Raw genomic sequence first — 25,071 nt, 5'->3', positions numbered from 1 at the left:
CCTTTGATTACATCTGTCTGCGTGACACATGTGGCCTGAATGTGTCAAACTCATTACAGACATCCGTCTCTCTGGTTTGCGCGCACAAAGAGGTCTCTATGAGGGACCGAGATGAGCAGCTTTATCGACCTGCTCCTGTGAAGTCAAGCAGGAGATAAATAAAATACCTTTTTTTTTTATAAAAGTGGAAAACACTCTCAGCAGTGGCTTTCAGAGGAGCACTAATATAATTGAGCATCAGAAGGACAGAAATGATGAAGCCGGGGGAAAAAAAGGCATGCAGAACATAAACGAAAGAGTTGTACCGACATGCACCAGGGCTTGTGCATTGTCACCTCACAGCACAGCACGGTGAAGGCCAGCGTTGTTGGAGCATAGGCGCATTAGGATGTTAGTTATTATGTTGGCGGTAATGGTTTTCTAGTCATGGTTTAGTAATTAAACGTGAACTGATTTGTCATTACGGGGATACATTATTGTGTTTAAGACTGCAACCTCGTCTCTCATGCGAGACGTGGCGAAACAAAGTTTTCATTAGCCTGGGTTAGGGTGTGTTTACGTTGATTTAAGATGTTGCAGAACTACAAATCTCTCACGTCCTCTCAATATGGTCGACTATCGCCAACAAAATTCCCATGATGCATTCTGATGTGCAAGTCCTATAGGAGGTTCAGATTGGTGCTTGAGAAGTGGACCACCGCACTAATTGCGCTGTCGGCCGAGCCATTGGCTGAACATGTTTCAACAGTGAGTGACATGATGCAGATTGGGCTAAGCCTGAGCCTTTTAGGGAGAGGGTCGCGTCTCTGGAGCCTCTCAAATGTTCCTGGAATTTAGCAGCTCCTAGTAGGAACTTATTGGAGTTGCACAATAGACCGTTGGTGATGCATTTTTAAAAGGTAAGATGTTTCAATAATCAGATTGTAGATTATCAGCACATCTGAATCAGGTTAAAATGTTCATTAAAGCCTTTAAGTGTATTACCCCATGTGAGTCGATTTAGGGCACGCTAACGGGTCAGAATCCCTTCCTTAATGCCATTTCATCCAACGTTGTGGAGTTACAGAAGAAGAAGAAGTTAAATATAACTTTTTGTGATGGTAGAGTAAGATAATAAACCTTTACACAATGCTAAGGAAGAGAGCTATTTAAGTCATACATTGCTATTGATTTAGAGACTTCTTAACCGTAAACCAAAACGCAACTTATGTGTTGAGGCAGTGTGATTCTGTTCCTGTTACCTGTGTGTATTATGTTGCAGCTCAACTGGTTTTGTATTGATGGCAAAGGGAGAGACGTTGGAAGACCCGAGTGTGATTGAAAACAAAAGGTAAGTTTCAAATAGATAATACAGAAATAATGCATAAATAAATCATGCTAAATGGGGAATCAAACTTAATACGAGTAATAAGAGTATTACAGTATTGTATTATAAAAGTAATCATGTATTTTATTACTGTATTATACCAGTAATCTTGCTAGTGTATATTAGTAACAACAAACAACATGAGACAACTTTTGACAATTTCCAGTCCCTTCAGTAACTGATGCCACTCTCTTCCTTTGGTAAACATCAGCCGCAAAAACTGTCGATGATCACGACCGATGAAGTTACATCGCCTATGTTGAAGAGCAAAGACAACACAAGGCAATTTTTCCCTACTAGTCTAGGTGTGTCTAACCCTTTTTTTTCCTCGCTCTCTCACAGCACAAGAACCACAGGGGGATTCAGCAGAGCCTAAAGACACCCTGCAATGAGACCCTCACCCTGCACCGAGGAGTCTCAACTCCCTGGGGTGGCAAGCCTTTTCCTGGCCCTCATTTGTAAGAGGCCAAACGTTAGGCTGCCCACTGGTGTGGTCTTTGTTTGTGGAAAAAAATGCAACTACAGTGTTTGAATATGATTACCTCATGTATTTTTTTGTCGCTGTAATCTTTGATCATAGTTCAATTGCTCCTGCTGATTTGAACCAATGTTTTTTTCTCCTTTCTGTGCCAGTGGGGAAACCGTACATCGGAACAACTGGAGCCTCCCCATGCAGAACAGCAGACTGTGGTGGAGGCTTGATGCTTTAAGCAAGGACCACACAGAGGAAAGGGCACAGAATAACCACTTGAAAGAACCGCTATTCATGTTGCTGAGTTTATTAGAGATTTATTTAATTGATTTGTTAGGGCAATATATATATATACAGTATCTCACAAAAGTGAGACAAAGTACACCCCTCACATTTTTTATTCATGGGACAACACTGAAGAAATTACACTTTGATACAATGTAAAGTAGTCAGTGTAGAGCTTGTATAACAGTGTAAATGTACTGTCCTCTCAAAATAACTCAACACACAGCCATTAATGTCTGAACCGCTGCCACCAAAAGTGAGTACACCCCTAAGTGAAAATGGCCAAATTGGGCCCATAGTGTACATTTTTTGTGGGGCCACCATTATTTTCCAGCTCTGCCTTAACCCTCTTGGGCATGGAGTTTACCGGAGTTTCACAGGTTGCCACTGGAATCCTCTTCCACTCGTCCTCGACGACATCACGGAGCTGATGGATGTAAGAGACCGTGCGCTCCTCCACCTTCCGTTTTAGGATGCTCAATAGGGTTTAGGTCTGGAGACATGCTCAGCTAGTCTATCACCTTTACCCTCAGCTTCTTTAGCAAGGCAGTGGTCGTCTTGTAGGTGTGTTTGGGGTCGTTATCATGCTGGAATACTGCCCTGCGGTCCAGTTTCTGAAGAGAGGGGATCATGCTCTGCCTCTGATCATGTCATACCCAGAGGTTGTCTTTGGAAAATAGACGTAGGAGTGCTGCCAGCATTGCTGCAGAGGTTAAAGGGGTGGGGGGTCAGGCTGTCAGTGCTCAGATCATACGCCCCAGATCATACACTGCATGAAATTGGTCTGCATGGCTGTCGTCCCAGAAAGAAGCCTCTTTTAAAAATGATGCACAAGAAAGCTCGCAAACAGTTTGCTGAAGACAAGCAGACTAAGGACATGTATTACTGGAACCATATGTCCTGTATGGAAGCAAATCTGTACATAATTCAAATTAAAGTGGATTAACAGAAATGCTTTTTCATTTTCAGAATATAGCTGCATTTTTGACACATAAATAAAATTAATAATAAATCATCCAAACTGAATTTTCATTTTGTTCTTCAATATTGCTAATTTTGTAATTTAATTAAAATGAAAAAGAAAAGGACATTTAAGATTTAATTTTCAAAAGATGCCCCGGCAAATAGTTACCACAATTAAATTTGAAATGTCGTCCAACAACAACAACAACCAGCGGACGTACAACCCCCCCCCCGCGCCAACAACCAGTGCGTAGGGCCCCCAAAAGCTTAGCGGCTGTTCTGGCCGCAGGGCAGTATTCCAGCATGATAACGACCCAAAACACACCTACTAGACGACCAATGCCTTGCTAAAGAAGCTGAGGGTAAAGGTGATAGACTAGCTGAGCATGTCTCCAGACCCTATTGAGCATCCGAAAACGGAAGGTGGAGGAGTGCAAGGTCTCTAACATCCATCAGCTCCGTGATGTCGTCAAGGACGAGTGGAAGAGGATTCCAGTGACAACCTGTGAAGCTCCGGAAAATAATGGTGGCCCCACAAAAAATTGACACCTTGGCCCAATTTGGCCATTTTCACTTAGGGGTGTACTCACTTTTGGTGCCAGCGGTCTAGACATTAATGGCTGCGTGTTGAGTTATTTTGAGGGGACAGTACATTTACACTGTTATACAAGCTGTACACTGGCTACTTAACATTGTATCAAAGTGTCATTTCTTCAGTGTTGTCCCATGAATAGATTTAATAAAATATTTACAAAAATGTGAGGGGTGTACTCACTTTTGTGAGATACTGTATGTATGTATGTATATATATATATATATGTATATATGTGTGTGCATGTGTGTATATATATATATGTATACATATATATGTGTATATATATATATATATATGTTTTATGTCTCCTGTCTCGTCATTTAATGTACCCTTTTCTACCACAGATTTCTGCACATGCAAATCTAACTGAAATGCCTTTTACTAACCAGAAAGATTATTTTTATTCCATTTATTTAGGCTGCTGCTGTTGCTTTGTCCTTTGACCCATCGTGCTGTCAGTTGGTAATCATTATTGCTATTGTCACCTGTGACTCTTCTATTAAAGTCATAAAGATAACATTAGTCATGAACTAATGAAGACTCCATAGGCCCTAAATGACCATGGGTTTATTAAAACCGCCATGAATTAAAGAAATGTTGAGCCTTCCTTCCCTTCCTCTCCCTCTAAGTATATAAAAAAAAACATTAGGATGTGATTGCTTTTGACTCCCATCCAAGTTTAAAACATCATTAATCAAGGAATTCAAATTGACAGCAGCATGCTCTCTTACGAAGGCAACGTAAAATATGTCAACAAGGCAGGTAACGCTGGCTGTTCACATCAATTCTCTAATAGTAGCGAATTCTACTTCAAAAAAACAAAACATTTTGTTGTAAATCAATGCACTTATTGACTCACCAGATCACAAGAAATCACAGTTCTTATACAGTCCTATATTTAAACTTTCTTATCATATTCAAATTGCCCTCCTGGAATTATAGTATACGTCAACCACGTGATGATCAAGCATCTTGAACTTCCGTTGACGCAACTCTCTCTCTAAATGGCTTTGGGCCAAGCCATTGAAGGTGAGGCTGAACAGGACATGTTTCAACAGCGAGTGCCTTGATGCCAACAAGACAGGTGCTGTCACAGGGCGCGACAGCTTACAAGGAAGGAGAAGGTCACAGACGTCACAGTGAATTTAGCGATGTACGCGTGCTTTAAAAGGTAATCACAGACCCAACTTATTTCACCAATGAACCAGTGAATCTCTTCTGCTTCTGCCTTCTTTATGGGAGCCCCCTGCTGCTTCTCCTCTGCTAATCCCCCTCCCCTTGCCAGTTTGCCACGTTTAAGGTCCTTTCATTGGCCCTCGGCAGGTGAGGTGTGTGTATGTGTGTGTCTGTGTGTTGGGGGGAGGGGGGGTGTTCTTTCTGACTCATACGCTGCTGATTCTCAAAAATACTCCCATTCTAGAGTTCCCTGAAATAAGTCTCTGGGCCTTGGAGGGGGGCTGGGGAGGGATCGCACACCAAGACCTTGGTGTGTGATCGTGGCGTTGATGGCGTGATGACCCCCATAGTGCAGGCAACTTTTCTTGGACTTAGCTGACCCCCCCCCCATGACAGGGATGATGAATAGCCATGACTGCCTAACCCCCTTCCCCCCCTTGGGTTGTGTAACCTGCCATCACCTCTGGCCTTTTTCCATTTGGTGCTCCTGACAGTGGCAAGCCAAACCATGGCGGTCTATAAGGAATAAAGGCAGCTAAAAATATTTTCTTGTATATGAGATAGATAAAAACAACTATTTTCTTGTGTTTGAGACAGATATTAACAGAAGAACTATGTTCTTGTGTTTTTGACAGATACCAACAGAAGAACTATGTCCTTGTGTTTGAGACAGATACCAACAGAAGAACTATGTCCTTGTGTTTGAGACAGATACTAACAGAAGAACTATGATCTTGTGTTTGAGATGCATCGCCTCGCACACAGAGTAGGGCAACCATCTCAACTGCATGATTTGTCAGTATGCGTACGTTCCTATAACTATTTGAGCCTGAGGATAATGAGGGTTTTGATAGAAGCGCACTGCGGTGATTTTAGATGGACGAAATTCGCTAGTAAATCAAAATGGCTAGGTTGAAATAGGACAGATTTATTTTGGAGTAGTCATGGTCTTAAAACTGGACATTGGATATATTATATTGCAATATTGCACCCCATTAGGTAGCTGATATTGATATTTCATCAAAGAAATGCCCTCTGGGAAATATGTTTGATACATTGTCTAATGTGTGAACAAGAGTAATCTGAAACAAATTGGCTCTCAATGAGCTACTGAGATTAGGAGGCAGAAAAGGGGGAATATTAAATGTCAAACTGAATTCTGAAACAACACAAATATATGAAAGGTCTTGGATTGTATTGAAAAATCAATCCAATAATTATACGGTAGGCCAAAATACGAGACGAAATAGGCCACAATAAGTGTGTGTGTTGGGTCATTGCCTCCAGATGAGGGCGTCAGTTAGAGACGCACCTTTAAGCAGGCAGTCCTGTTGTGATGGAGACGCCCGTCCCGGCCACGCTGGAACGCAAGAACGCCACTACAGTGCTGACCCCCGACCACCCCGTCGCAAGTTCACACTCCTGTTCAGTGTGGTCTATGTTCCTGGTAGGATGTCATTGAGACCTTAAGTCATAAATAAATATTGTCGTCGTTGGTTATACGCAGTGAGGATTTGTTAAACGATATCTATTAACGACATTACCGCTGTAATACGTTCAAAGATCCGATATAATTAGTCCCCCAAAAAAGTGGATCTCATTCTACCGTTTTTTACCGTTTTAAAATGATTACCAAGCCTTGTTTAAATCATGACCTGAAAAAGTAATATTAACTCCTCCCCCACTCCCCCCCACCCTCCCCCTAATCCAGTGGACAGGTGAAGAGACACAGCCTCTGCCTAAACAAATGACTCTCAATGAAGAGATCCGTCAGGCGCCAGAGGGGCCGGCGAGTGCCGAGCTGTCACGTCCAAATGAAAGCCATTAGTCTGCCTGCGAACAGACACTGGGAAAACCTCCAGTGTGGAGCGCCGCCGCCGCCGCCGCCACACCCGCAGTCAGGTCCGGGGCCCGCTATCAATAACTACAACGGCTGCACCCGCCGGGAAAGACGACAGAGATTAGAGGGTTGTGGGGGGGGGGGGGGTCGCTCCTCTTTATCTACGTTACCCAGTGACCACCTGTTTCCAGTGTTATCGCTTGATTGAATGGAATGCGGCGTCAAAAGGAAAATAATCAAATTAAATATATAAATACATACCGCTTGTGGATGAACATCCCCCCTTCACCACCAGAAAGGACTGGACAGCCATGAAGCGCCCAGGGCCGCCTGTCTGTGAAGCCCTGGTGGAACGATTTGAGTGTAGTTCCTCTAATGACTTATGAGAAGGTGGTTTGTGGTGATAAGGTGCAAAATTACCAGCCACCCTTTTATATATAATGTTTCACAAAGCTCTCTTAAAAGCAAATATATTGTTTCTGTGTTCGTTAATGATCTCAGTTTAAATGCACTATTATGTATTTTGAGAGGTTCCATTTGACAGTTTTATTTCATTTAAAGTCATTAAGGATATAATATTAATGAGTTTCAGCCATATACTGCGAGGCAGCCTTTCTATTCCCTCATTGTGCCGAATGTGAATTGCTTCCTCTGCAAAAGTCTCTGCCTGTAACGCTTCATCTCTGGCTGGATAATGCTGGTGTGTGATCCAATGGATGACGTCCCAGACGCTATGCCCATATTCTTTACAGCCTATGGCCATGAAAAGGTTGAGATAAAGCACTCACTCTGTTTGTAAAATATTTTAGATGCTACGTTACGTTACGCTACGCTAAGTTAAACAATGTAATCAATATAATCATTGAGTGAAATGTCTGGATAACAAGTGTGAGTACTGGTAGGGGAGGACCACCCTGGGTCTGTGTCTCTCCCACGGCCAGAATCCCTGTGGGCAGCGACTGAGGCGGTGGCGGTAGATAAAGCCTGATATTACGGTCCAAGACGAGCAGAACAACAACAAGCTCTGAGGCTTCTTGTGCTTTTGGACCCCATTGCAATTCTGCAACATCAAAGCTAAGCGGGGAAAAATAAAGAGCGGCTTTTGGACGTAGGATTGGGAGATTCTTGGCAATAATTTAATATAGAGAATATGCTGGCCTCGTCCTTAAAGCGGTGTATTCCCCCCAGACTCTCTCTCTCTGAAAAAATAATATCCATACACACACATCGAACTGGGCACCAGTCGAAACACCCATTGAATAGCCTTGTTCACTATCTTAATCATTTAAATATGAATATTATAGATGAGTCATTTATTTAGAATTGAACGACTCACTTGGAGTAAAAAAAACTTGCATACCAGTAATATACATAAAATCAAAGAGATGGTGTGTGGTGTATGTGTGAGTATGTGTGTATGGGTGCGTGTGGGTGTGTATTTGCACCAACTACGAGAGACTCTTGGTTGAAGTAGTCCACCACTCGCATTAGATGCTCAGCAAAAAACAGGAATATATTACTTTTTTTTTTAATCACTTTTACTTTTTATCAACAAATAAGCGATATGTTTTTGCTTAACTACTAAATAGTCGCGCTCTCCTGGTCGGCATATTTAACTGTACCACTCGAAGTCAGGTGGTGTGGAAGCTATTACAAGTATGATACATTACCAGGCTAAATGTTTGTTCAAGCTTGCATCCTATTGTTTATATCTCACCCACGCCACCATCTAATATCCATTTAGAGCCAAGTTACTCGATATTAATTGAATCTTCATTAAACCTTTATTTATCCAAGGTATAGGCTACGCTCCAAATTGTTAGATTTTTTCATACAGTCGTACGCTTGTAAGCGAAGTAGGGTATGCTAAAATGCATGCATTTCAAGGAAACTGGGGCACCATGAAGAAACATACGTGAAGATGGTTATGTCACACAGAAAGACCCCATTAGTCTGGATGGAAGACTTAAGGTCTATGCTAGGAGGTGATGGCTACCTTTTCACAGTGATAGCACGGTGATGCTCAACGTTAACAGCCACCAGTCCCTGTTTAAACTAAAATAAACGTAATAAGTAATTAAAATTAATTAAATAAGTAATTAAATATTATCCACAACAACCAGGACTTATTTACCTTCCCAAAGAATATAAAGATGCAGATCCTATGGTTGTGGACTAGTACAACACCGTGGTAATGGAGGAGTTAACTATGTGAAGCGACAGACAGAGCATGGACAGGAGGACGATGCATAACAGACAGTATTGATCCGGGGTCTAGTTTGGCGCCAGGAAAGCTTCCCTGACCAGCCCCCCCCTATAGATCTTAGCTCTCCCTGACTTGAGTGGGACCCAGCTTGCATGTTTCAGAGGACAGCCGGCTCTGGACACCCCATCCCCAGTGGGGGGGAATACGCAAGAGCCATAATTCATCTACTACCCAGGGCTAGGAGAAAACCGTCTGGGGAAACCAAGCACAACGTCAAACCTGAGGACACCCCCCTCCTCCGTCCACCCCCCACTCCACATATCACTAGCCCTGGACAGGCTAATGTGAGTGTGAAAAATGCTAAATGATGGAAGTAGCACTGGACCACTGGACTCTAGTCTGGAGGGTTTAGACTCATGGAGCCCTGGCCCATATTGACATCCCTGCGGCGGCTGAGTCATTCTGCCAGTCGAAGTCGGTGTTATCTGGATTTTTGGTAATGGCCTTGGCTCAGAATTTATATCTATAAATATAAACATGTTACTCTATATCACTTACACATTCTTCTTAGATATACTTATTGGAAGCTCCTGATGATTTGGCGCTATATGATATAGATAAAATAGTTTGCAGTAAAAAATATATCCTATGAAAAGTATCAATTACCCATTTAAGCATAGGTAATTGTATATTTGCTTCGCTCTTTTCAGAATTTCTATGTGGCTTGAAGAAAAACTTTACTCTAAATATAATTAGTATTATTATTATTATGAGTAAAGTAAATATGTGTGAAGCTCTGGGTCAACTGATTTCCTTTGCCCTAGCATCATAATCAGATAAATAAGAAGAATGATGATGGAATATGGAATGGTGTATGGGAGATGGAATATTTAACCTAGGGTAATTCTATTTTCAATTCCATTAGTGCCTGAGTGAACTCAGATGTAATTACATCCCCTTCCTTTTCTGTACATGGTACAGGCAAACAATTCTGTTTTTTCATTTGATTAATAGATTTGGCTAAATCGATTTACCTCCCTTTATCTGGTAAATGGCACACTAGGGAGTGGGTAACACAAACCATAGCTCTGTTGGAATTTTCTATTTTTTTTTTACTTAAGGAAATATGAATCCCGTCTCAGGTTTGTGTGGCTGTAAGTCTTTTTTAGAATCATTCCTCAAAGTTCTGCCATTTGCAAAAATAAATGAATTAAATACAATTCTAAATTCAATCAATAAAGATTACAGAAACATTAGCTTGTGGAAATGAGCTAATTATGTGTGTAGGAACAAGCCATTATTGTGTTCTCATAATTGAACCTTCCAAAAGCTTTGTGGTTAGATTCTCATCACTTATCCACAGACAATTACAACATTTAGGACTGAGTGCGTTGAGACTTGTACATATATAACAAACAGCTGTTCTTTGGAATAAAAAGTAATCATCTCACTCATCATCTCAATGCATTCTGTCATCTTGCGGCCACATTACATAAGCTGCGTTTACCGTCAGAAATTAAATTGTTCCAAACACAGTTTTGGAAAACAATGCTGTATTGATGATTGATGTTTATCAAATCCTCACTGTCAGCTGTGAGACATTGCTGCTGAAATCCAGCGAGAGTGGATCGCATCAGATTGGGTCTTTAGGCACGGCAGGTGTGGCATATCTATCCATCGAAGGCATTAATCTGACGAGCCATCTGTGCTCTAAAAACAAATAGCAACCGTGCATATAGCGTCACATTCTGCTGCCAGGATGAAGAGATGATTTGTGTACAGTAAACTATGCACAACATTACGGAAATATTTGCCATTCTTGAAAAGGAACAATGAGAAGAACCAATGTTTTTGTGGCGTCAGTTGATTGTTCCACATTCTTGTAGATGAAGAATGAACACTGTAATGTTTTTCTCACGTTATCAACAGTAGCCCGCAGAAGAACGCTGGGATGTGCTTAAACGACGACCAAGCCACCTTGCTCTGAGGTATTAACACCGCACAAGATAATGTATTGGTCGTCCCTGAAGCTACGCGACGTGATTGCCTTTTGATTGAGCACCAGCAATTCCCACCGTCATCAAACACGTTCCCACGGCGATGTCATGAGCGGCCCCACCGGCGGTGTGACGCTCTTCCCCTCGCCGTCTGCCTTCTACCTGTCCTGTCTGCTCGGCCATCAGGACAGAGAGGGGGGGGGGGATCATCAGGGGAGATTAATAACGACAGCGGTGACTCTCTCTGCTTGACTATATTTTCTTTTTCTTATTTCAAATTCTGACTGTAGCTGAAGAACTACCCTTCAAAATAGCGTTGGGCTTTTTTCTAAGATCAAGTGTCTTCTTCATGCAAAGAGACATCGGAGCAGCTTCATGTTGCACAAGCTCACCGTAATATTGTGAACGGTCTATCAAATCACACCACAGAAACCTCCGTGCTGTGTGAGTCCGGGTCTCCCGCGGGGCCCCGCGCATCGTCTCAGCGCAGGCGCTCCCAGTGCGGCGCCCCCCCCCCCCCCCCCCCCCCCCAAGGGAAACGATGCTTGAGCCAGACGATGACCCCGGCATCGCTAGAACCAAACGGTGGGTGAGGGTGGGTCGTTTAGTGGTGGGCGTGTCGCAGTCATTCTGGTGGAAAGAAATCTGAGACGAGGCTCCGCAAAAGGTCTCTGGCCATACTCACCTTATCTTTCTGACCTTACAAGATTCCTCCAGTAGTAAAGGTCAACACACCGCGGACACAAGATGAACCGTTTGAGCGGCGCCCTGACGCTTGGCCGGACGCCCCGAGCCCACGGAGGGCCCCGGCCCCGACACGTTGGCTATTGTGCGCTCCGCTAAGATAAAGACGCTGTCAAGGCTTCCAGTAGAACGGCTCTAAGAAAGGTTGGTGTGAGCTTATTGCTCACACCAACCTTTGTAAGGGAGTAGTGATAAAATGGCAAAGGGCAAATGTGAATCCTTTCATAGGCAAAGTGTTGACTTTGACTTTTTGTACGTTTGTTCTTCTAGGGCCGTGGGCTACAGTGTGTTATACGGTACTGAATCCTCATCTTCACTTCCCGTTAATACAATTTCCTCTTACGGACTAGTGAATAGAGACACTTGTGAACATGAAGTCCCAAACACAAAACGTTATATTGATTAACTAATTAAGATTAAGATTAAAACCAATAGTAAAACCAAATTTTAAATAAAATTTACACAGCCAAAAAATCCACATTGACCTTATCATGTAATCCTATTATTTTATGCTGGGATATAAACCGTGACAGCCCGATATTGAGTGAATGTTGAAGTCCATCCCTGCCAAGAGCGTGATGATGCAATGTAGTGAAGCAAGAGCTGTCTGGCTGCAGTTTGCTAGAGATGCTTCTCTGGGGTATGAAAGCTCTCTTGAGTATACCATGGGGAATGTGTTCCTCAGAACATTGCCAGGTACAGCACAGCACAGCAAAGGTATCCGGCGACCAGTAACAAGCTGTATCCGCGCTGAAAACCTCTAGACACGCTGAAACATAATCCCCCTCTACGCCTCTTCCTATATGTGTACAGAGACGTGTATAGGAAGCAACAACCAACAACATCTATTCACCACAAACACGGTGTTGTTCATCCGTCTCTCGCTCTTCGTTGCAAGTGGGACAGGATTGCTATGCACACACTGCTGGTCAAACAGAAGCAACTTGTGTAAGCATCCATCAAGCCGGTGCTGCTGTGCTTTCGTATTTGTCACAACATAGCCCTTAGATAGAAGGGGCTTCCTGTCTCCATCACAAGCTTTGCGTTGTCTTGAACAGATATTGCGCTGGCCAGTTTCTGTTTGCCTTTAAAGTGGGTTGAAGGGAGAGAAAATAGGAAGTGAGTGCTGGCATTTAGTACCACGCTACACTCATTGAAGTGGTTTATTTGACAAAATACCAAGAAACAAATCTCAATAAATCAATTGAATAAACTTGGTTTGAAATATGTTTTGATGAATAGAACGCACGCCATTTTGAAGTCCAGGCCCTTGGGATCCATGTAAAAAGTATGGTGAGTCTAACAAGCTTTAAATGTATTTTCTCTGTGGATAACATGCACTGATCAATGGAGGTCCCCTCTCCTGTCGACGGTGGTTGAACCCAGAGATCTGAAATCATAATCACATACTAAACCTAATCAAATACTAGTCTTTACTGACCTCATAAACCTCTAATTAAATGACTGATGTAATGTAATGTGATCAATGCTTTATGTACTTATTTTTTACTGCGATAATAAGTATAAAAGTGTGTAACACTTTATAAGCTTCATTATAAAAAACAGAGTTTTTCAGAGTGACCCTTTGATGGTGTCACATAGATACATGCAGAAATGTACTGGAATGCATGCCAAATATAGATAAACAAATGCATACCTTATGGAGACAAAACATTCCAAAAACTATAATAGCATTCAGTCACAAGTCATTTATAAGCCTTTATTACACGGCTCTTCCCAATGCTGTGGAACGCTCCATTCACTTGCATGGGCCTTCCTGACTTCCGGTGGTGAATTATTTTTCAATAATGACCGTTGCTAAGCATATAATGACCGCTGTCAAGGAAAATGGAGTGATTAGCGTCCTTCGTATCACTCCGCAAGTAGTCCGGTAACTTATCAACCCCAGCGGTTTCGGTTGCTAAGCGACGTCAACGTCTTTGGCGGACTACTTCTCTGCTGATCAACACTATGAATGGTAATTGTAAAAAGACACACCGTGTGAAGTCATTTTTTCGTTTTGACAAGTAACCGTGTTATAAGCGGGATAACGTATAGAACGTCGCCGGTCATTACCTTAAATAAGCCCCTTCAGGCGAAGCAAGACAGAGCTGTCGGGGCTTATTTCCCGATAATGACCGGCGTTCCATACATTTAAGCAATAGATCACGACAGGCTGTGGTGTATGCTCATTATACCACAGTTAAGGGGCGTTGTCCGTCCCGACGCGCAGCGGAGGGGCGGCGACCCCCTTCACTGTGGTATAATGACCGTATATCACTGACTGAAGTGATCTATTGCTTTTATAAAACGGTTACGTAAATATGGCGAAATGAAAGTCATAGACACCCTCAATTTTGAAAAAGCTAGAAAGTCGGAAAAGCATTTTTTTTAACGAATACAAAAAAGTAGTTCCTCCTGGCTGCCGGCAAAGTGTACGGCGGTTGCTATGCAACACACTGTAGCGTCCTTCAGAGAGAAGGCTAGGCTAAAGACGGTAGCTTGGTTCGCCGGCAATTTAGCCTTCTATCGAGTTCACTCGAACTCGACAGTAGGCTAAATTGCCGACCGTGTGCCTATTGCTTTACAACATTTCCACCCTCTCCAGCAATCAACATGTTTTTTAGGCTTCAGTGAACTACACTATCGCTTTTATATATACATAAACAACAGTTAGAGTTAGGCGCGGAGTGATACTGAACTCTGTAAACTGAACGGGCGTCATAGCTGTGTGTATACGCTCAATATACAACGGTTGGGAACCAATCAGATTGCTTGATTTAGGCCCCCCGTTTTATAATATCCCTTACTTAATGCATGTAAGATATATATCGCCATCAGAGGGCTGCTTTGAATTCTAAAATGTGCATTCCATTGATCTTAAGCATAGCAACTATAATCACTGAATGGTTCTGATGCAGTCAATTGAAAAAAACTAAAAATAAATGAATATTGTAGCATGTAATTATACCAAATACGCTGAGAAAATATTAAATCCAGCCGCATCTTGGATTATGCTAAACGATCCTACCTGCACAGCGCGGAATAACGCCACCGAGCAGCAAAACACACTTCCACTAATGCTATTAATCGTTCCTCGCTCGGCTTGCCTGGTACCATTCCAACAACTCTGGCTATTGTATAATTATTCCAAGAATTCTCAAAAGATACTAAACGCAACTGCAGCTCGGTGTGAAAAATAATCCCACCGAAACACCATGTCACAAAGGCCACTTACCAACAACACACACTACGACTAATGCTTAAAAAATCTTTGCTCACTAGGGTAGCCTGTTGCTATTCCATCCCATTACGCCTAGAGATGCCAATGTTATTGCTCTAAACTGGCTGCTGTGCCAAGGGCCATATCAGCACCATTCCCCACCCAGCGGTTGGAATAAACAGAACTCACACAGAGACAAAGCAACTCTAAAATATGCGGTTCTTTCTCAGGCGTGGTATCAATTGTAGCAGCACTCTAATCCATTACCCCCAGACGCCTACGATGCAAGGGATCTGCAGTTGGCTGATAAACGGCAGCAGAAACAAAGCTCAGAGACTGCCCACATTTATGTCTTCCCTGCCATTATCCAACCGTGCTTGGAGAGGAGGTGGGCAGAGCAACATGTTATTATACACAACCTTCTCCCTTTCGACAGCGGCGGAGACGCAGAGCTGCACAACTTTGTTCCACAGCCTGCTTCTGCAAACTTCTAGGGGCGTGCGGGGCATGCTCGTGTCTCGTGTCGGCCTTTCTCCTCCGAACCGCCGGCTCATGGCGTTCCATTCCTCAAACCAGCCTCTTTGTTTGTTTGTGGCGTCGGCCATTATTCTCTCCAACAAAACATTCATTCTCGGCTCCCCTCAAGCAAAAAACAATTTTCAGCCTTTGCGTATGGTCTGTAAAACTAATTAAGATGCAACTTTTAGAATTTTTCAAGAACCATTGCAGGAAGATAGTAAAAGGGAGAATTGATTGTGTCAGTTTTTCTGTGGAGTGACAGGAAGGGGAGAAATGGTCTTCTGGAGTATATAAGTAAAAGCCAGATTTTATATTGGTGTGTTCTGGCTGCAGGCCCAACTGTTTGTTCTTCAATCTCCTGGAAGTTGTAGCCTGCTTTTGTTGACCTTGCTAAATGAAAGGCATTGCTGTGGAAATTGATAATTAGTGAGTAAATAAAGTGCCGCTGCCTGGGGTGTCACCCAGGTCCGTAAAACGCTGCTGCTTTGATGAAGTTTCAGTGTTTTATATCCTTTAGTAATCATCGTATTTTCTACATTACTTACTTTCCATGACGTCACATATATGTTTATGTACACATGAGTGTGAATTATGCATGAGCCATTGTCAAGATACATCTTATATTGTAGCTGCTATTGTATATTATATTGATGTAAAAGGTATAAAAATAGGAAATTACATTAGAACAGGACCTTACATAGATGCAGATACACGTGTCTTTCAAGGATGAGGGAAACTTTCCTTTTAAATCAGTTTATTTTCAGACCTTTTGAAAGTGTATGATCTGATCAGTTATTCTTCACTCCTTTATTGTCTTTTTATTTGGTCTATCTTGATGGTCTCTGTTCACCACATTCATCAAGTAAAGGTAAGATAGAGGACGCAGGGAAATAAGCCTTCACCCTCGTGTCATAGGAAGACGTATGCGTCACAACTAGCAGTACAAAACAGATTCTTATCTCATTAGCACTCGAGCATTGGACACCTATTCATAATTTTACCAATTCTACAATAACATATTCAGTTATGTTCTGTGCATCTCAATGATTCGGCCTGCTTTAAAAGCGTTGACATGTTCTATTGATCCACGTTTTTGGCTTTGACCCTATGTGAATTGAATGACCTCAATAACATCCTAATAAAGTTGAATTCATATATCATACAACTTAAGGAAATGAAACCAATAGGAGATAGAGTCCAATACAATCCAGTAGGCTACCAAGGTTTAATTTAGGAAAAATCAAATTAAGAACATTATAAAACATGTATATAACAAAGTGTTCACCCTGCCTAAGCAGGGATATAACACTGTGAACAGGACATTTCTTCCTAACCTAGGCCAACACCGAGGCACTATGGTTAGCTCTCTCACTGGGAAGCACTCTTCTGAGGCCCCAACTGCTCAATATTTAATATTTAATCTCCCTATTTTTTCAGCTGAAGTTGCATAAACTGAAAGTGGGGCTGTGTAAACCTCTGGTAGCAGCTATCCAGTGTGGTGGTTAAGAGGCAGAGAGGGCTGAGTGGGCCTGCAGTCTTTCCCGCTCAAATCACGCTACGCCTAGCTAATGCTAGCTAAGCAGTGCAGGCAGAGTGGGCGAGTCCGCCGAGCGGTTGTTTCCCCCTCTGGTTCGCTTGACAATGATGCCAGCAGACAGCTTACTTCTCTGCGTGAAGGCTAACTTTACTTTCCATTTGCTCCTGACATACCTTCGAAGTTTGGGACCTACGTTTGAAACAACACACATATATTTTAATAAACCTCCAAAAGTGTATGCTTTTTTATTATTCTATTTCTGACAATCTCCCAAAAACTCATGCATGGGATTATGGGTATTCACAGCACCAGCTGAGAAAGGCTATTAGATACCTGAAGTGCAAGATATAAAACCAGAATCCTGGTAATTAAGTTTCAGGAAGAAATATTGTAGGGATTCTGGGTTCCTCACAATTTCTGGGAAATATTTCAACTTTTTCAGTGGCAGGACCGCTTCCATATTTATTACAAACACTGGGGGGCGGCCAATATTACAACAGAAGGGGTACTGGTTTCCGATTTATCTTCCTGTTCATAACGAATGTAAAATAGGATAATGAAATCTGAGCATATATAAATAAGGGGAAAATTCCATTCGGGTGAAATACTTAATTGGATTTAGCTCCATATATTAAACATGTTCACTGAAAATCAACTGGCTAAATCATAGTATTTTCTCATTAAAAACCATGCCAGGACCTCATTGACCTGTGCTGTAACCAACACTGCTAATTTTCCCATTCAAACATGCTGCATTTACAAACGCTGCTCGCTATTGAGCACTGCAAACGGGCGTCTCCCCGCACTCCCCTTACAGGACGTTTCTCCCAGGTGGGAGATGGGCAGCGCCACCCACGTGTCACTCATGAGGGTGTCACGGCCACAGCACAGCTGCTGTCTCTTGACATGGAAGGTATCTGTGTCAGAGTGTCTGTCTCCGTTTACTCTAGTAATTGATTAAACGTGAGAACAATGCAGGCAGGTAATGTATTCTGTGAGTCGATGGCGGTGGCCCACACGCATGTCCATGACTGCACGGGTCATTGGTTTTGTCGGAGATAACAGGAGTGTCAGTTCTCTGAAGAAGGCCATCGAGGGGGAGGTGCCCTGCAATATATTGTTTTATGTCTCCTTTTCAACAAGCACGTTGCTCTCTTAATCATTTCCACGATACAGATACAATACATTTCATTATATCATATTCAATCATGTTTTCTTTGCTCTTTTAAAGAGAGGTAAATACAACGACCATGCTGCTTGTGCTAAACATAGTGTTTAAGGAAAAATGTAGAAACAATTTAATCAAACATCTCTGCATACCAAACCAATATGATTGTTGACTAGAGAAGAGATGAGAATGAGATAATATAAGCTTGAGTCCAAGTTCTTTCCTCAAAAGAAGGGATTGTGTACAAGGAAAAATAACATTGAATCAAGCCTGACGTTTACATTATGCATAAGAATAGCTGCAGGTCAAAAGAAGAAAAACCAAGTTGACACACATCCAAAAAGAGGCAGGGAAAAGGATCAAGATCAAATAGTGTGAATGCATAACAAGTAAGGGAGGAAGATTATTTTATATAAGACTGATAGTTCAGGGAAAAACACAGTGTACATGAAATGTTTCACAATGACTATGTGGTTTCACACTATGGAACTATTTCTACATTATTTTTTTAATTTGCAGACATTTTAACTAACAGCAGCTGCCATCGCAGAACACTCTCATGGCATTGTGAGATGGTATTATACCAATTCAAAAATAATTGTCCAAAGCATCTCTGCATTTGTGATTAGATACCTTGAGTTTACTCTGCACATTGTATAATTGAGAACATTGTCTGAAGAAATGAGACCTAAGATGGTCTATTCATTTTAAGTTTAGTATCGAGTTTGCGTCAAACTCTTCGAGAAAATCAATAGCAATATGGTGCAGCAAATTCTGTAGGTCAACCTCTGACTCCTTAAGTTAAGCAGGAGAAAACGCCTCCACGCTGTGTTCTCCTTACCACAGCCGCAGGAAAAAACATGAATCATATACAAGCTTATTCCTATGAAAGTCTTCAAAGAAACGTTGGCTGGTTTATGAATGGAGAAGACGCATCACCCTGATCTGAACAGGTCTATAAGAAATTGGGATTGGCTTGGGGTTTGTACTGGGCAGTGGAGACCATTAGCCTGGAGATAATAATTGATCAGCCTCTATCGCCTTTGGTAAGCCCACTGGGTTAACATCTCTGGTGATAGCAGACACATCACCGTGTTGGACGTCCACTCTCCACAAGAATAAAGTGGATTGCTTTAATGATGACTGATTAGTGAGTTATGAAGACCTGCCACAAAAAGGCTGCCACTGCAACACGTGACAGTAAGGTACTTCTATTTTATTTATATATATATATATATTTATATAAATAAATGTATATTTATAGACAACATATAAAAGCTTTTAAATATGTTGTATATTCAGCATAGATGCCTGTATTTATGATATGACATATGAAGCAATTCAACTGAATTGCTTGTCTCATTCTCAATTCATGATATTTGAAGGGGGAAGAATCCTGAGATGTTCAGGGAAATGCAACGCGCAATACAGCCGTAACCCAGTCTGCCATCCATCCACATTAGCCTTGATTAACGAGGATGAGCTATCTTTTCTAATGGTACCCCCTTTCTAATTTGTAATGAGGGTCCCTTCGGTTTGATTCACCAGTGATTCATGGGGGCCTGCGCGCTGCCTTCTCCTCCGACGTGCTCGGAGCCTGGCTGCCGTCCAGGCGGCCCCGTCACTGGGCAGCCCAAATTCCTCTTCTGTTTAACGCTGTCTGGAGGATTGAAGACGGCAATTAGCAGGAAGGACATTCACTCCCCATATCCCACCTCTCCAAAGCCCCCCGGACCCCCGCCCCACCAACCATACAGAAAACAACCTTGTGATATGAACATTTTATCGACTCATGGTATTTTGACAGGCTGAGAAAAACCTCCCATAGGTTCCTCTTGGGGGAAACACTGGATAATCCATAAGACCCATACACCCACGGTTCATTATATTATATTACATTTATTCAGCAGATGCTTTGTCCAAAGCGACCTGCAGTAAGCAGAACTACAACCCCTGAGGTATTGACCTCACTGGAACATGTTGCATGGTTCATAAGGCATTGCTGTTATACAACATACTGTTGTACGCATGTAGCATACCATCCTACTGTATGCTACATGCCATGACAGTCTAAAAGATTTGCAGCAGGACACAATCGGCTGCTGCCTGTGCCCTTCATTCTTTCTATTTGCACTTCTATCACCAAAGAGTATCGCCAAATGTTTGATGTTCCAATGTTTGTCTTGTGTTGGGTTGTGTTTACTCCGTGCTGGTTTGCCCTGTTGCCCAGGTCCTCGCAAAACACATGTTTAATGAGTGAAGGGTAAATAAATGAATAGAAATGAAACAATGAAAGGCAGAACAGGAGGTACAGGCAGAGATCATTCCTCACAATGCCTCATGGCGGTTAGAAGCCGCTGACACCGGGCTCGACCGGCGGAGCGGGACGGGGGGAGCGACGCGTCAGACTGAGGAACTCTCTCTCAGGACCGCCTCCCCAATGGACCGGTGGCCCCGTGGCGGGGCTGTGCTCCCCGGGCTGGAACTAATCCTACGGCTAAAAGACCTGCTGGCCCGGACCCGGGAGCACGCTGGGGAGGGCCTTGTCATGAGAGGCCGGACGGATTGTGTCCGATCGATAGGAGGACGTCATGTTGAGTGACAGGGGAAAACACTGCGGAACGGAAACACGGGGAAACAACAGCCTTCCTGCCGCCTTCCTGCCGCCTTCCTGACAAAGCTTGCTTTTATTCTTCCTCCCCGGTTTGTGTTTTTCGATCGGCCCTTATGTTACGTTTGGTTCTGCTGGGCGCGGACAGCACAATAAGTGGGTTTTAACGTGCATGGATGGGTGGGTATAGTAGTGGGTGGAGGGTTGGGGTTGAGGTCTGTGTAAATGACCACAGCAGATTACAAGCTGTGCAGAAATACGGCCCATTTGGGCGGCATCTATTTCCCCCTGCCCCGACCCTGTCCTTCGATCGGCGGCCGGTCTCCGGCGTGAAGGTGACTGGACGCGAGGCGAGCCCAAGAGCGCCCCCTGAGCCCCCCTGTCTGGAGGTGGACGTTGGGAACGGCCTTCTGGGAAATCTGCCTGTCTTCATGAATCTCATTAGGAACTGTCTATTATGTAGTTTAAGTAGTCAGCCCCCCTTTGCCAGGATTATTGTCTAACCCAGGATTAACTCTGATTTATTGATTGACTGTGTTCATGGTTTAAAGTGGAACTGGTTTAAAGTTGAACATAATGTAGATTTCCAAGATTAAGAACCGTAGTAGAATACACAAGTGATTAATATTCTCTTCCCGTTATTCTCTTTCATGGTGACCTCCAATCAACCCATGCAAACATCCGGTCATCATTAAGGTTCTTCCATTCCTACAGATCTCCATGACCGACGGAGCTGATGTCCACAGAGCCGTCCACTCACAGAACAAGCTGCAGCTAGGAAGAGGGGGGGCGGGGAGGGGTGCCTCCTCTTGACATATACCTCTTCCTCTAATGAGCAGCAAAGAAAAGGAAGATCTCTCGCTTTTCCGGCAGCACACAGTCAGCCAGTTAACCCTCGGCGTCTGGCGATGCAGGCGTCGCTTCAGTCGATACAGGCAGCTCCCAGGCTGCCTCCCTTCCTCCTCTCTCTCTCTTCTCTCTCTCCTTCTCTCTTCATGCCTCTCTCTTCCACTGAGACTATCGCTAGTCCTGCAGAACCAATGCGTCTGTTTGTGACTAATTTGGAGTACTGCTGCTGAGAGTGGGCTGCCCAGACTACACCCCCCCCCCCCTTGTCTCTCCCCCCTCCTCCCCCTTTTCTCCATCCCTCCCCCCTATCAACGTCCCTCCCTCTTTTGTCTGAGAGCTTATGATTGTCTCGGCAAGTCAGCTCACGATACCTTGGGGGAAAGAAAAAAACAACATAAAAAAAAAACGTCCTTGCGTCTCCTGATGCAGTTTCCCTCCCTGGCCCCTCCGTCATGCCACATCCCTGCAGAGGGAGAGGGAGAGGGAGCGACAGGGTGTGACATCATGTAAAGCAGAGGATGATGCCAGTGTCCCTTCCTATCCCTGCCACAATCAGCAGAAGACAAAGAGAAAGTGAAAGGGAAGGAAAAAAACGTGAAGCTTTAATTACCCTCCCTCAGTCTTGAGTATCATAACCAAGCCAACACTAATTACCTCGAGTTCTCGTGCACTCTGCTCTCCTGCTTATGTAGCAGTAAATATCAAGCCGACGAGCCGGGTCGAGCCGACGAGGACGGGGGTGTGGGGCGTTGAGGTGATGCAGGAGAGAGAGACAGAGAGAGAGAGAGAGGGGCGAGAGAGAGAGAGAGAGAGAGAGAGAGAGAAGGAGATCTTGTCCCAATCCCACCCCCCTCCCCAAAAAAAGAATGACATTACGAACAAAGTGGGGAAATATTCATGTCACACCATGGGGACGGATCCCTCCCGTCTGATCCTGGAGTGCTGAGCCAACACTAGTAGGCTGAGACTGCAAGCAGGATCAGGATAAGCCACGGAGGAAGCAGTGGAACACACACAAACACACACACACACACACACACACACAGGCTAACGATGCCACGCATGCAGCTAAGTTATGATCAACAAACAAACTCTGGCCATTGTGAGGATATTTCTTTCAGGCGAAGTCAGCAGTGGCGCTTTCTATGGCATTGTTCACTGTGTGCTGCAGCTGTAAATAGCAGGTCTGCAGGTCTGGCTGTCATCTCAATGGACAGCACTCACCGTCAAGCATAGTTGTCTCCTCCACCTGATACTTTACCCCGCGAGAGACGAGCTGAGCATCCATCTCAGCAACACTTCACACCGCTGTGGATTCATTTTTGCCATGAATGCTAGTAGCACGTGTGTGCGTGTGTTTGTGTGTGTGTGTGTGTGTGTGTGTGTGAGTGTGTGTCTGTGTCTGTCTGTCTGTGTCTGTCTGTCTGTGTCTGTGTCTGTCTGCGTGCATGTGTGTGTGCGTATTCGTGTGTCTGCGTGCTTGTCTGTGTGTGTGTGTGTGTTTCTCATCATATTCCAGTATTCACTAACTATCAATCATTTGACACAGAACTCATTTGTAGGCAGACTTTCTTGACAACCCCGAACAGGTGTGACGCCAGTGCCGCTCAATCATACATTTCACGTGCATCTAAAGTGTCAAAGCAACTCAGTCACGTCAATTCATACGCTCCACTCAGAGCCACCCTAGGAGCCTGAATAACACGCACGACAGCCCAGAATGAACGGGCTGAAGGAACGCAAATGAATGTGGTTAGCGAGAGAGGATTATGAAGTAAGGATGGGCTCCAGTTTGCTGGACAACACCAGACTCTAATCTCATGTTTGAACCGAAGGGCAATTAAAACAACCTGCAGTACATGGATTTAGGTTTGCTTCACGACCCTCGTTGGTTTAGCGTTTAGTTTAGAAGTGTACATGTTGTATGATGACATACTGCTTCATGATACTGCCAGAGAAGTGTGTAGGTTTGTGTGTGTTTGTGTCCGCATATGTATGTGAGTGTGTGTGTGTGTGTGTGTGTGTGTGCGTTTGTTCTGATGTGTGTGCGTGCATGTGTGTACGTGTCCTATGTACACAATCCTGTGCGCGTGTGGGAGTGTGTGAAACAAGAAACCACGCAACGACGCGCAACACTGGGAAAAAACAAACAAGGAGGACTCACTCTGAAGAGACGCAGGATGTTGGCCACCATGATGGACACGGAGCTGGCCGACGCCCCGATCACGCCCACCACCCTCTCGGGCTTGGTGATGATGGGCGGCCCGCCGCTCAGACACTTGACGTCGGTGGAGTCCTTCTCGATCAGCGCCTGGACGAAGGTCAGCGACTGCTCCAGGGCGTGGGTGTCCCGGGAGCAGGTGTCCAGGATGCGGGCGCCCAGCGTGATGTTGGGCAGCAGCTCGTGGTCGTTGTTGATGCGGTCCAGGGCGAACAGCATGGCCTCCAGCCGGTGGATGCCCTTCTCCTTCTTCAGCTCGCCGCAGGCCTTGCCGTCGTTGCCCCGCGCGTGCACGGGGAACAGCCCGCCCAGGGAGATGTCCCCGTCGATGCGGATGGAGTTCAGGTGGGTGTGGCCCGGCGTCTTGGGCTTGGCCGCCGTGGCGGCGGTGAAAACCTGGAACGCCAGGAGGAGGAGGTGGAGGTGCCAGCGGTGGCCCCCTCTTGTCACGCGACCGCCAGCCCCCGCTCTCTGGGAGCTCCCTTGTGCAGCAGCCATCACGAGAGCCTAAGCACGCATCCAAAAACTCAACAAACGTCCCTTGAAGAAATGGACCCACGCACGCAACTGCACGAGCACGCAACAAAAGTGGAAAAAAACGATCCCGGGGGTTGGCTGCGATAGTCTTCAGCGCACGCTTTAGGGGTCTTTAGATGTCTCCTCTCATGTTCCTCAGCGCTGACGCACCAAAGTATTTATAATTCTCTGTCTCTCCCTTTCCTTCGCGGCGTGCTCTCGGCCCCCTCCTATCTCTGCAGGTCTTTGTGTTTTATTCCGGTCCTAATACACCTGAGCCGAGCGAGGTGCTGCACGAGGCTACGGCTACGGCGCCGCGGGGCGGGCGGCGCGGCGGCCGGCACACTGAGCCATCTCTGGAGTTATTAGTGGGAACAAAGGTGTTGAGTAAACCCCCGTCTTTTACTCTCTCTCACTGTCTCTCTCTCTCTCTCTCTCTCTCTCTCTGGTTCTCGTGCCTCCACTCCGGTGACTTGAACTCCTGGAGCACGTCTGTAGTGGATCGCCTTCTTCCTGCTTTCTCCCCCCCCCCGAGGAGAAGAGAGCCTGGGTGTCAGGCCTGTGAACGAGGCGGCGGCCGGCTCACAGCCTCCATAAGCTCCGCCGCAGCCAGGGATCCTGCAACACAGGCAGAGGAGGGAGAGGAGGGTGTGAGACGTGGAGAGAGAAGAGCAATAATATATATACACACACACACACATGTATATATATATGAAACGGCTTCGGTCAGTTCTAATTCGCAGCGTCTCGGCCGTGGCTGGGACTCTGAGGCGTTGTTTTCTT

At 44.5% G+C, this 25,071-nt stretch overlaps 1 protein-coding gene across 1 annotated transcript in view; it reads right to left on the bottom strand.

Annotated features, from left to right (window-relative positions):
* Positions 1-25,071, bottom strand: part of LOC311359967 (metabotropic glutamate receptor 4-like) — a 139,061-nt gene that overhangs the window by 75,514 nt on the left and 38,476 nt on the right. Inside the window, exon 2 of the mRNA XM_084480035.1 lies at positions 23,716-24,906. Coding sequence (XP_084336161.1) covers positions 23,716-24,270 — 555 coding nt within the window. The 5' untranslated portion in view covers positions 24,271-24,906. The remainder of the gene's footprint in view (positions 1-23,715; positions 24,907-25,071) is intronic.

This window comes from Micromesistius poutassou, assembly GCF_964030765.1.
Source record: "Micromesistius poutassou genome assembly, chromosome: 15".
Classification (NCBI taxonomy): Eukaryota; Metazoa; Chordata; class Actinopteri; order Gadiformes; family Gadidae; genus Micromesistius; species Micromesistius poutassou.
This window is presented reverse-complemented; position numbering and strand designations above follow the sequence as displayed.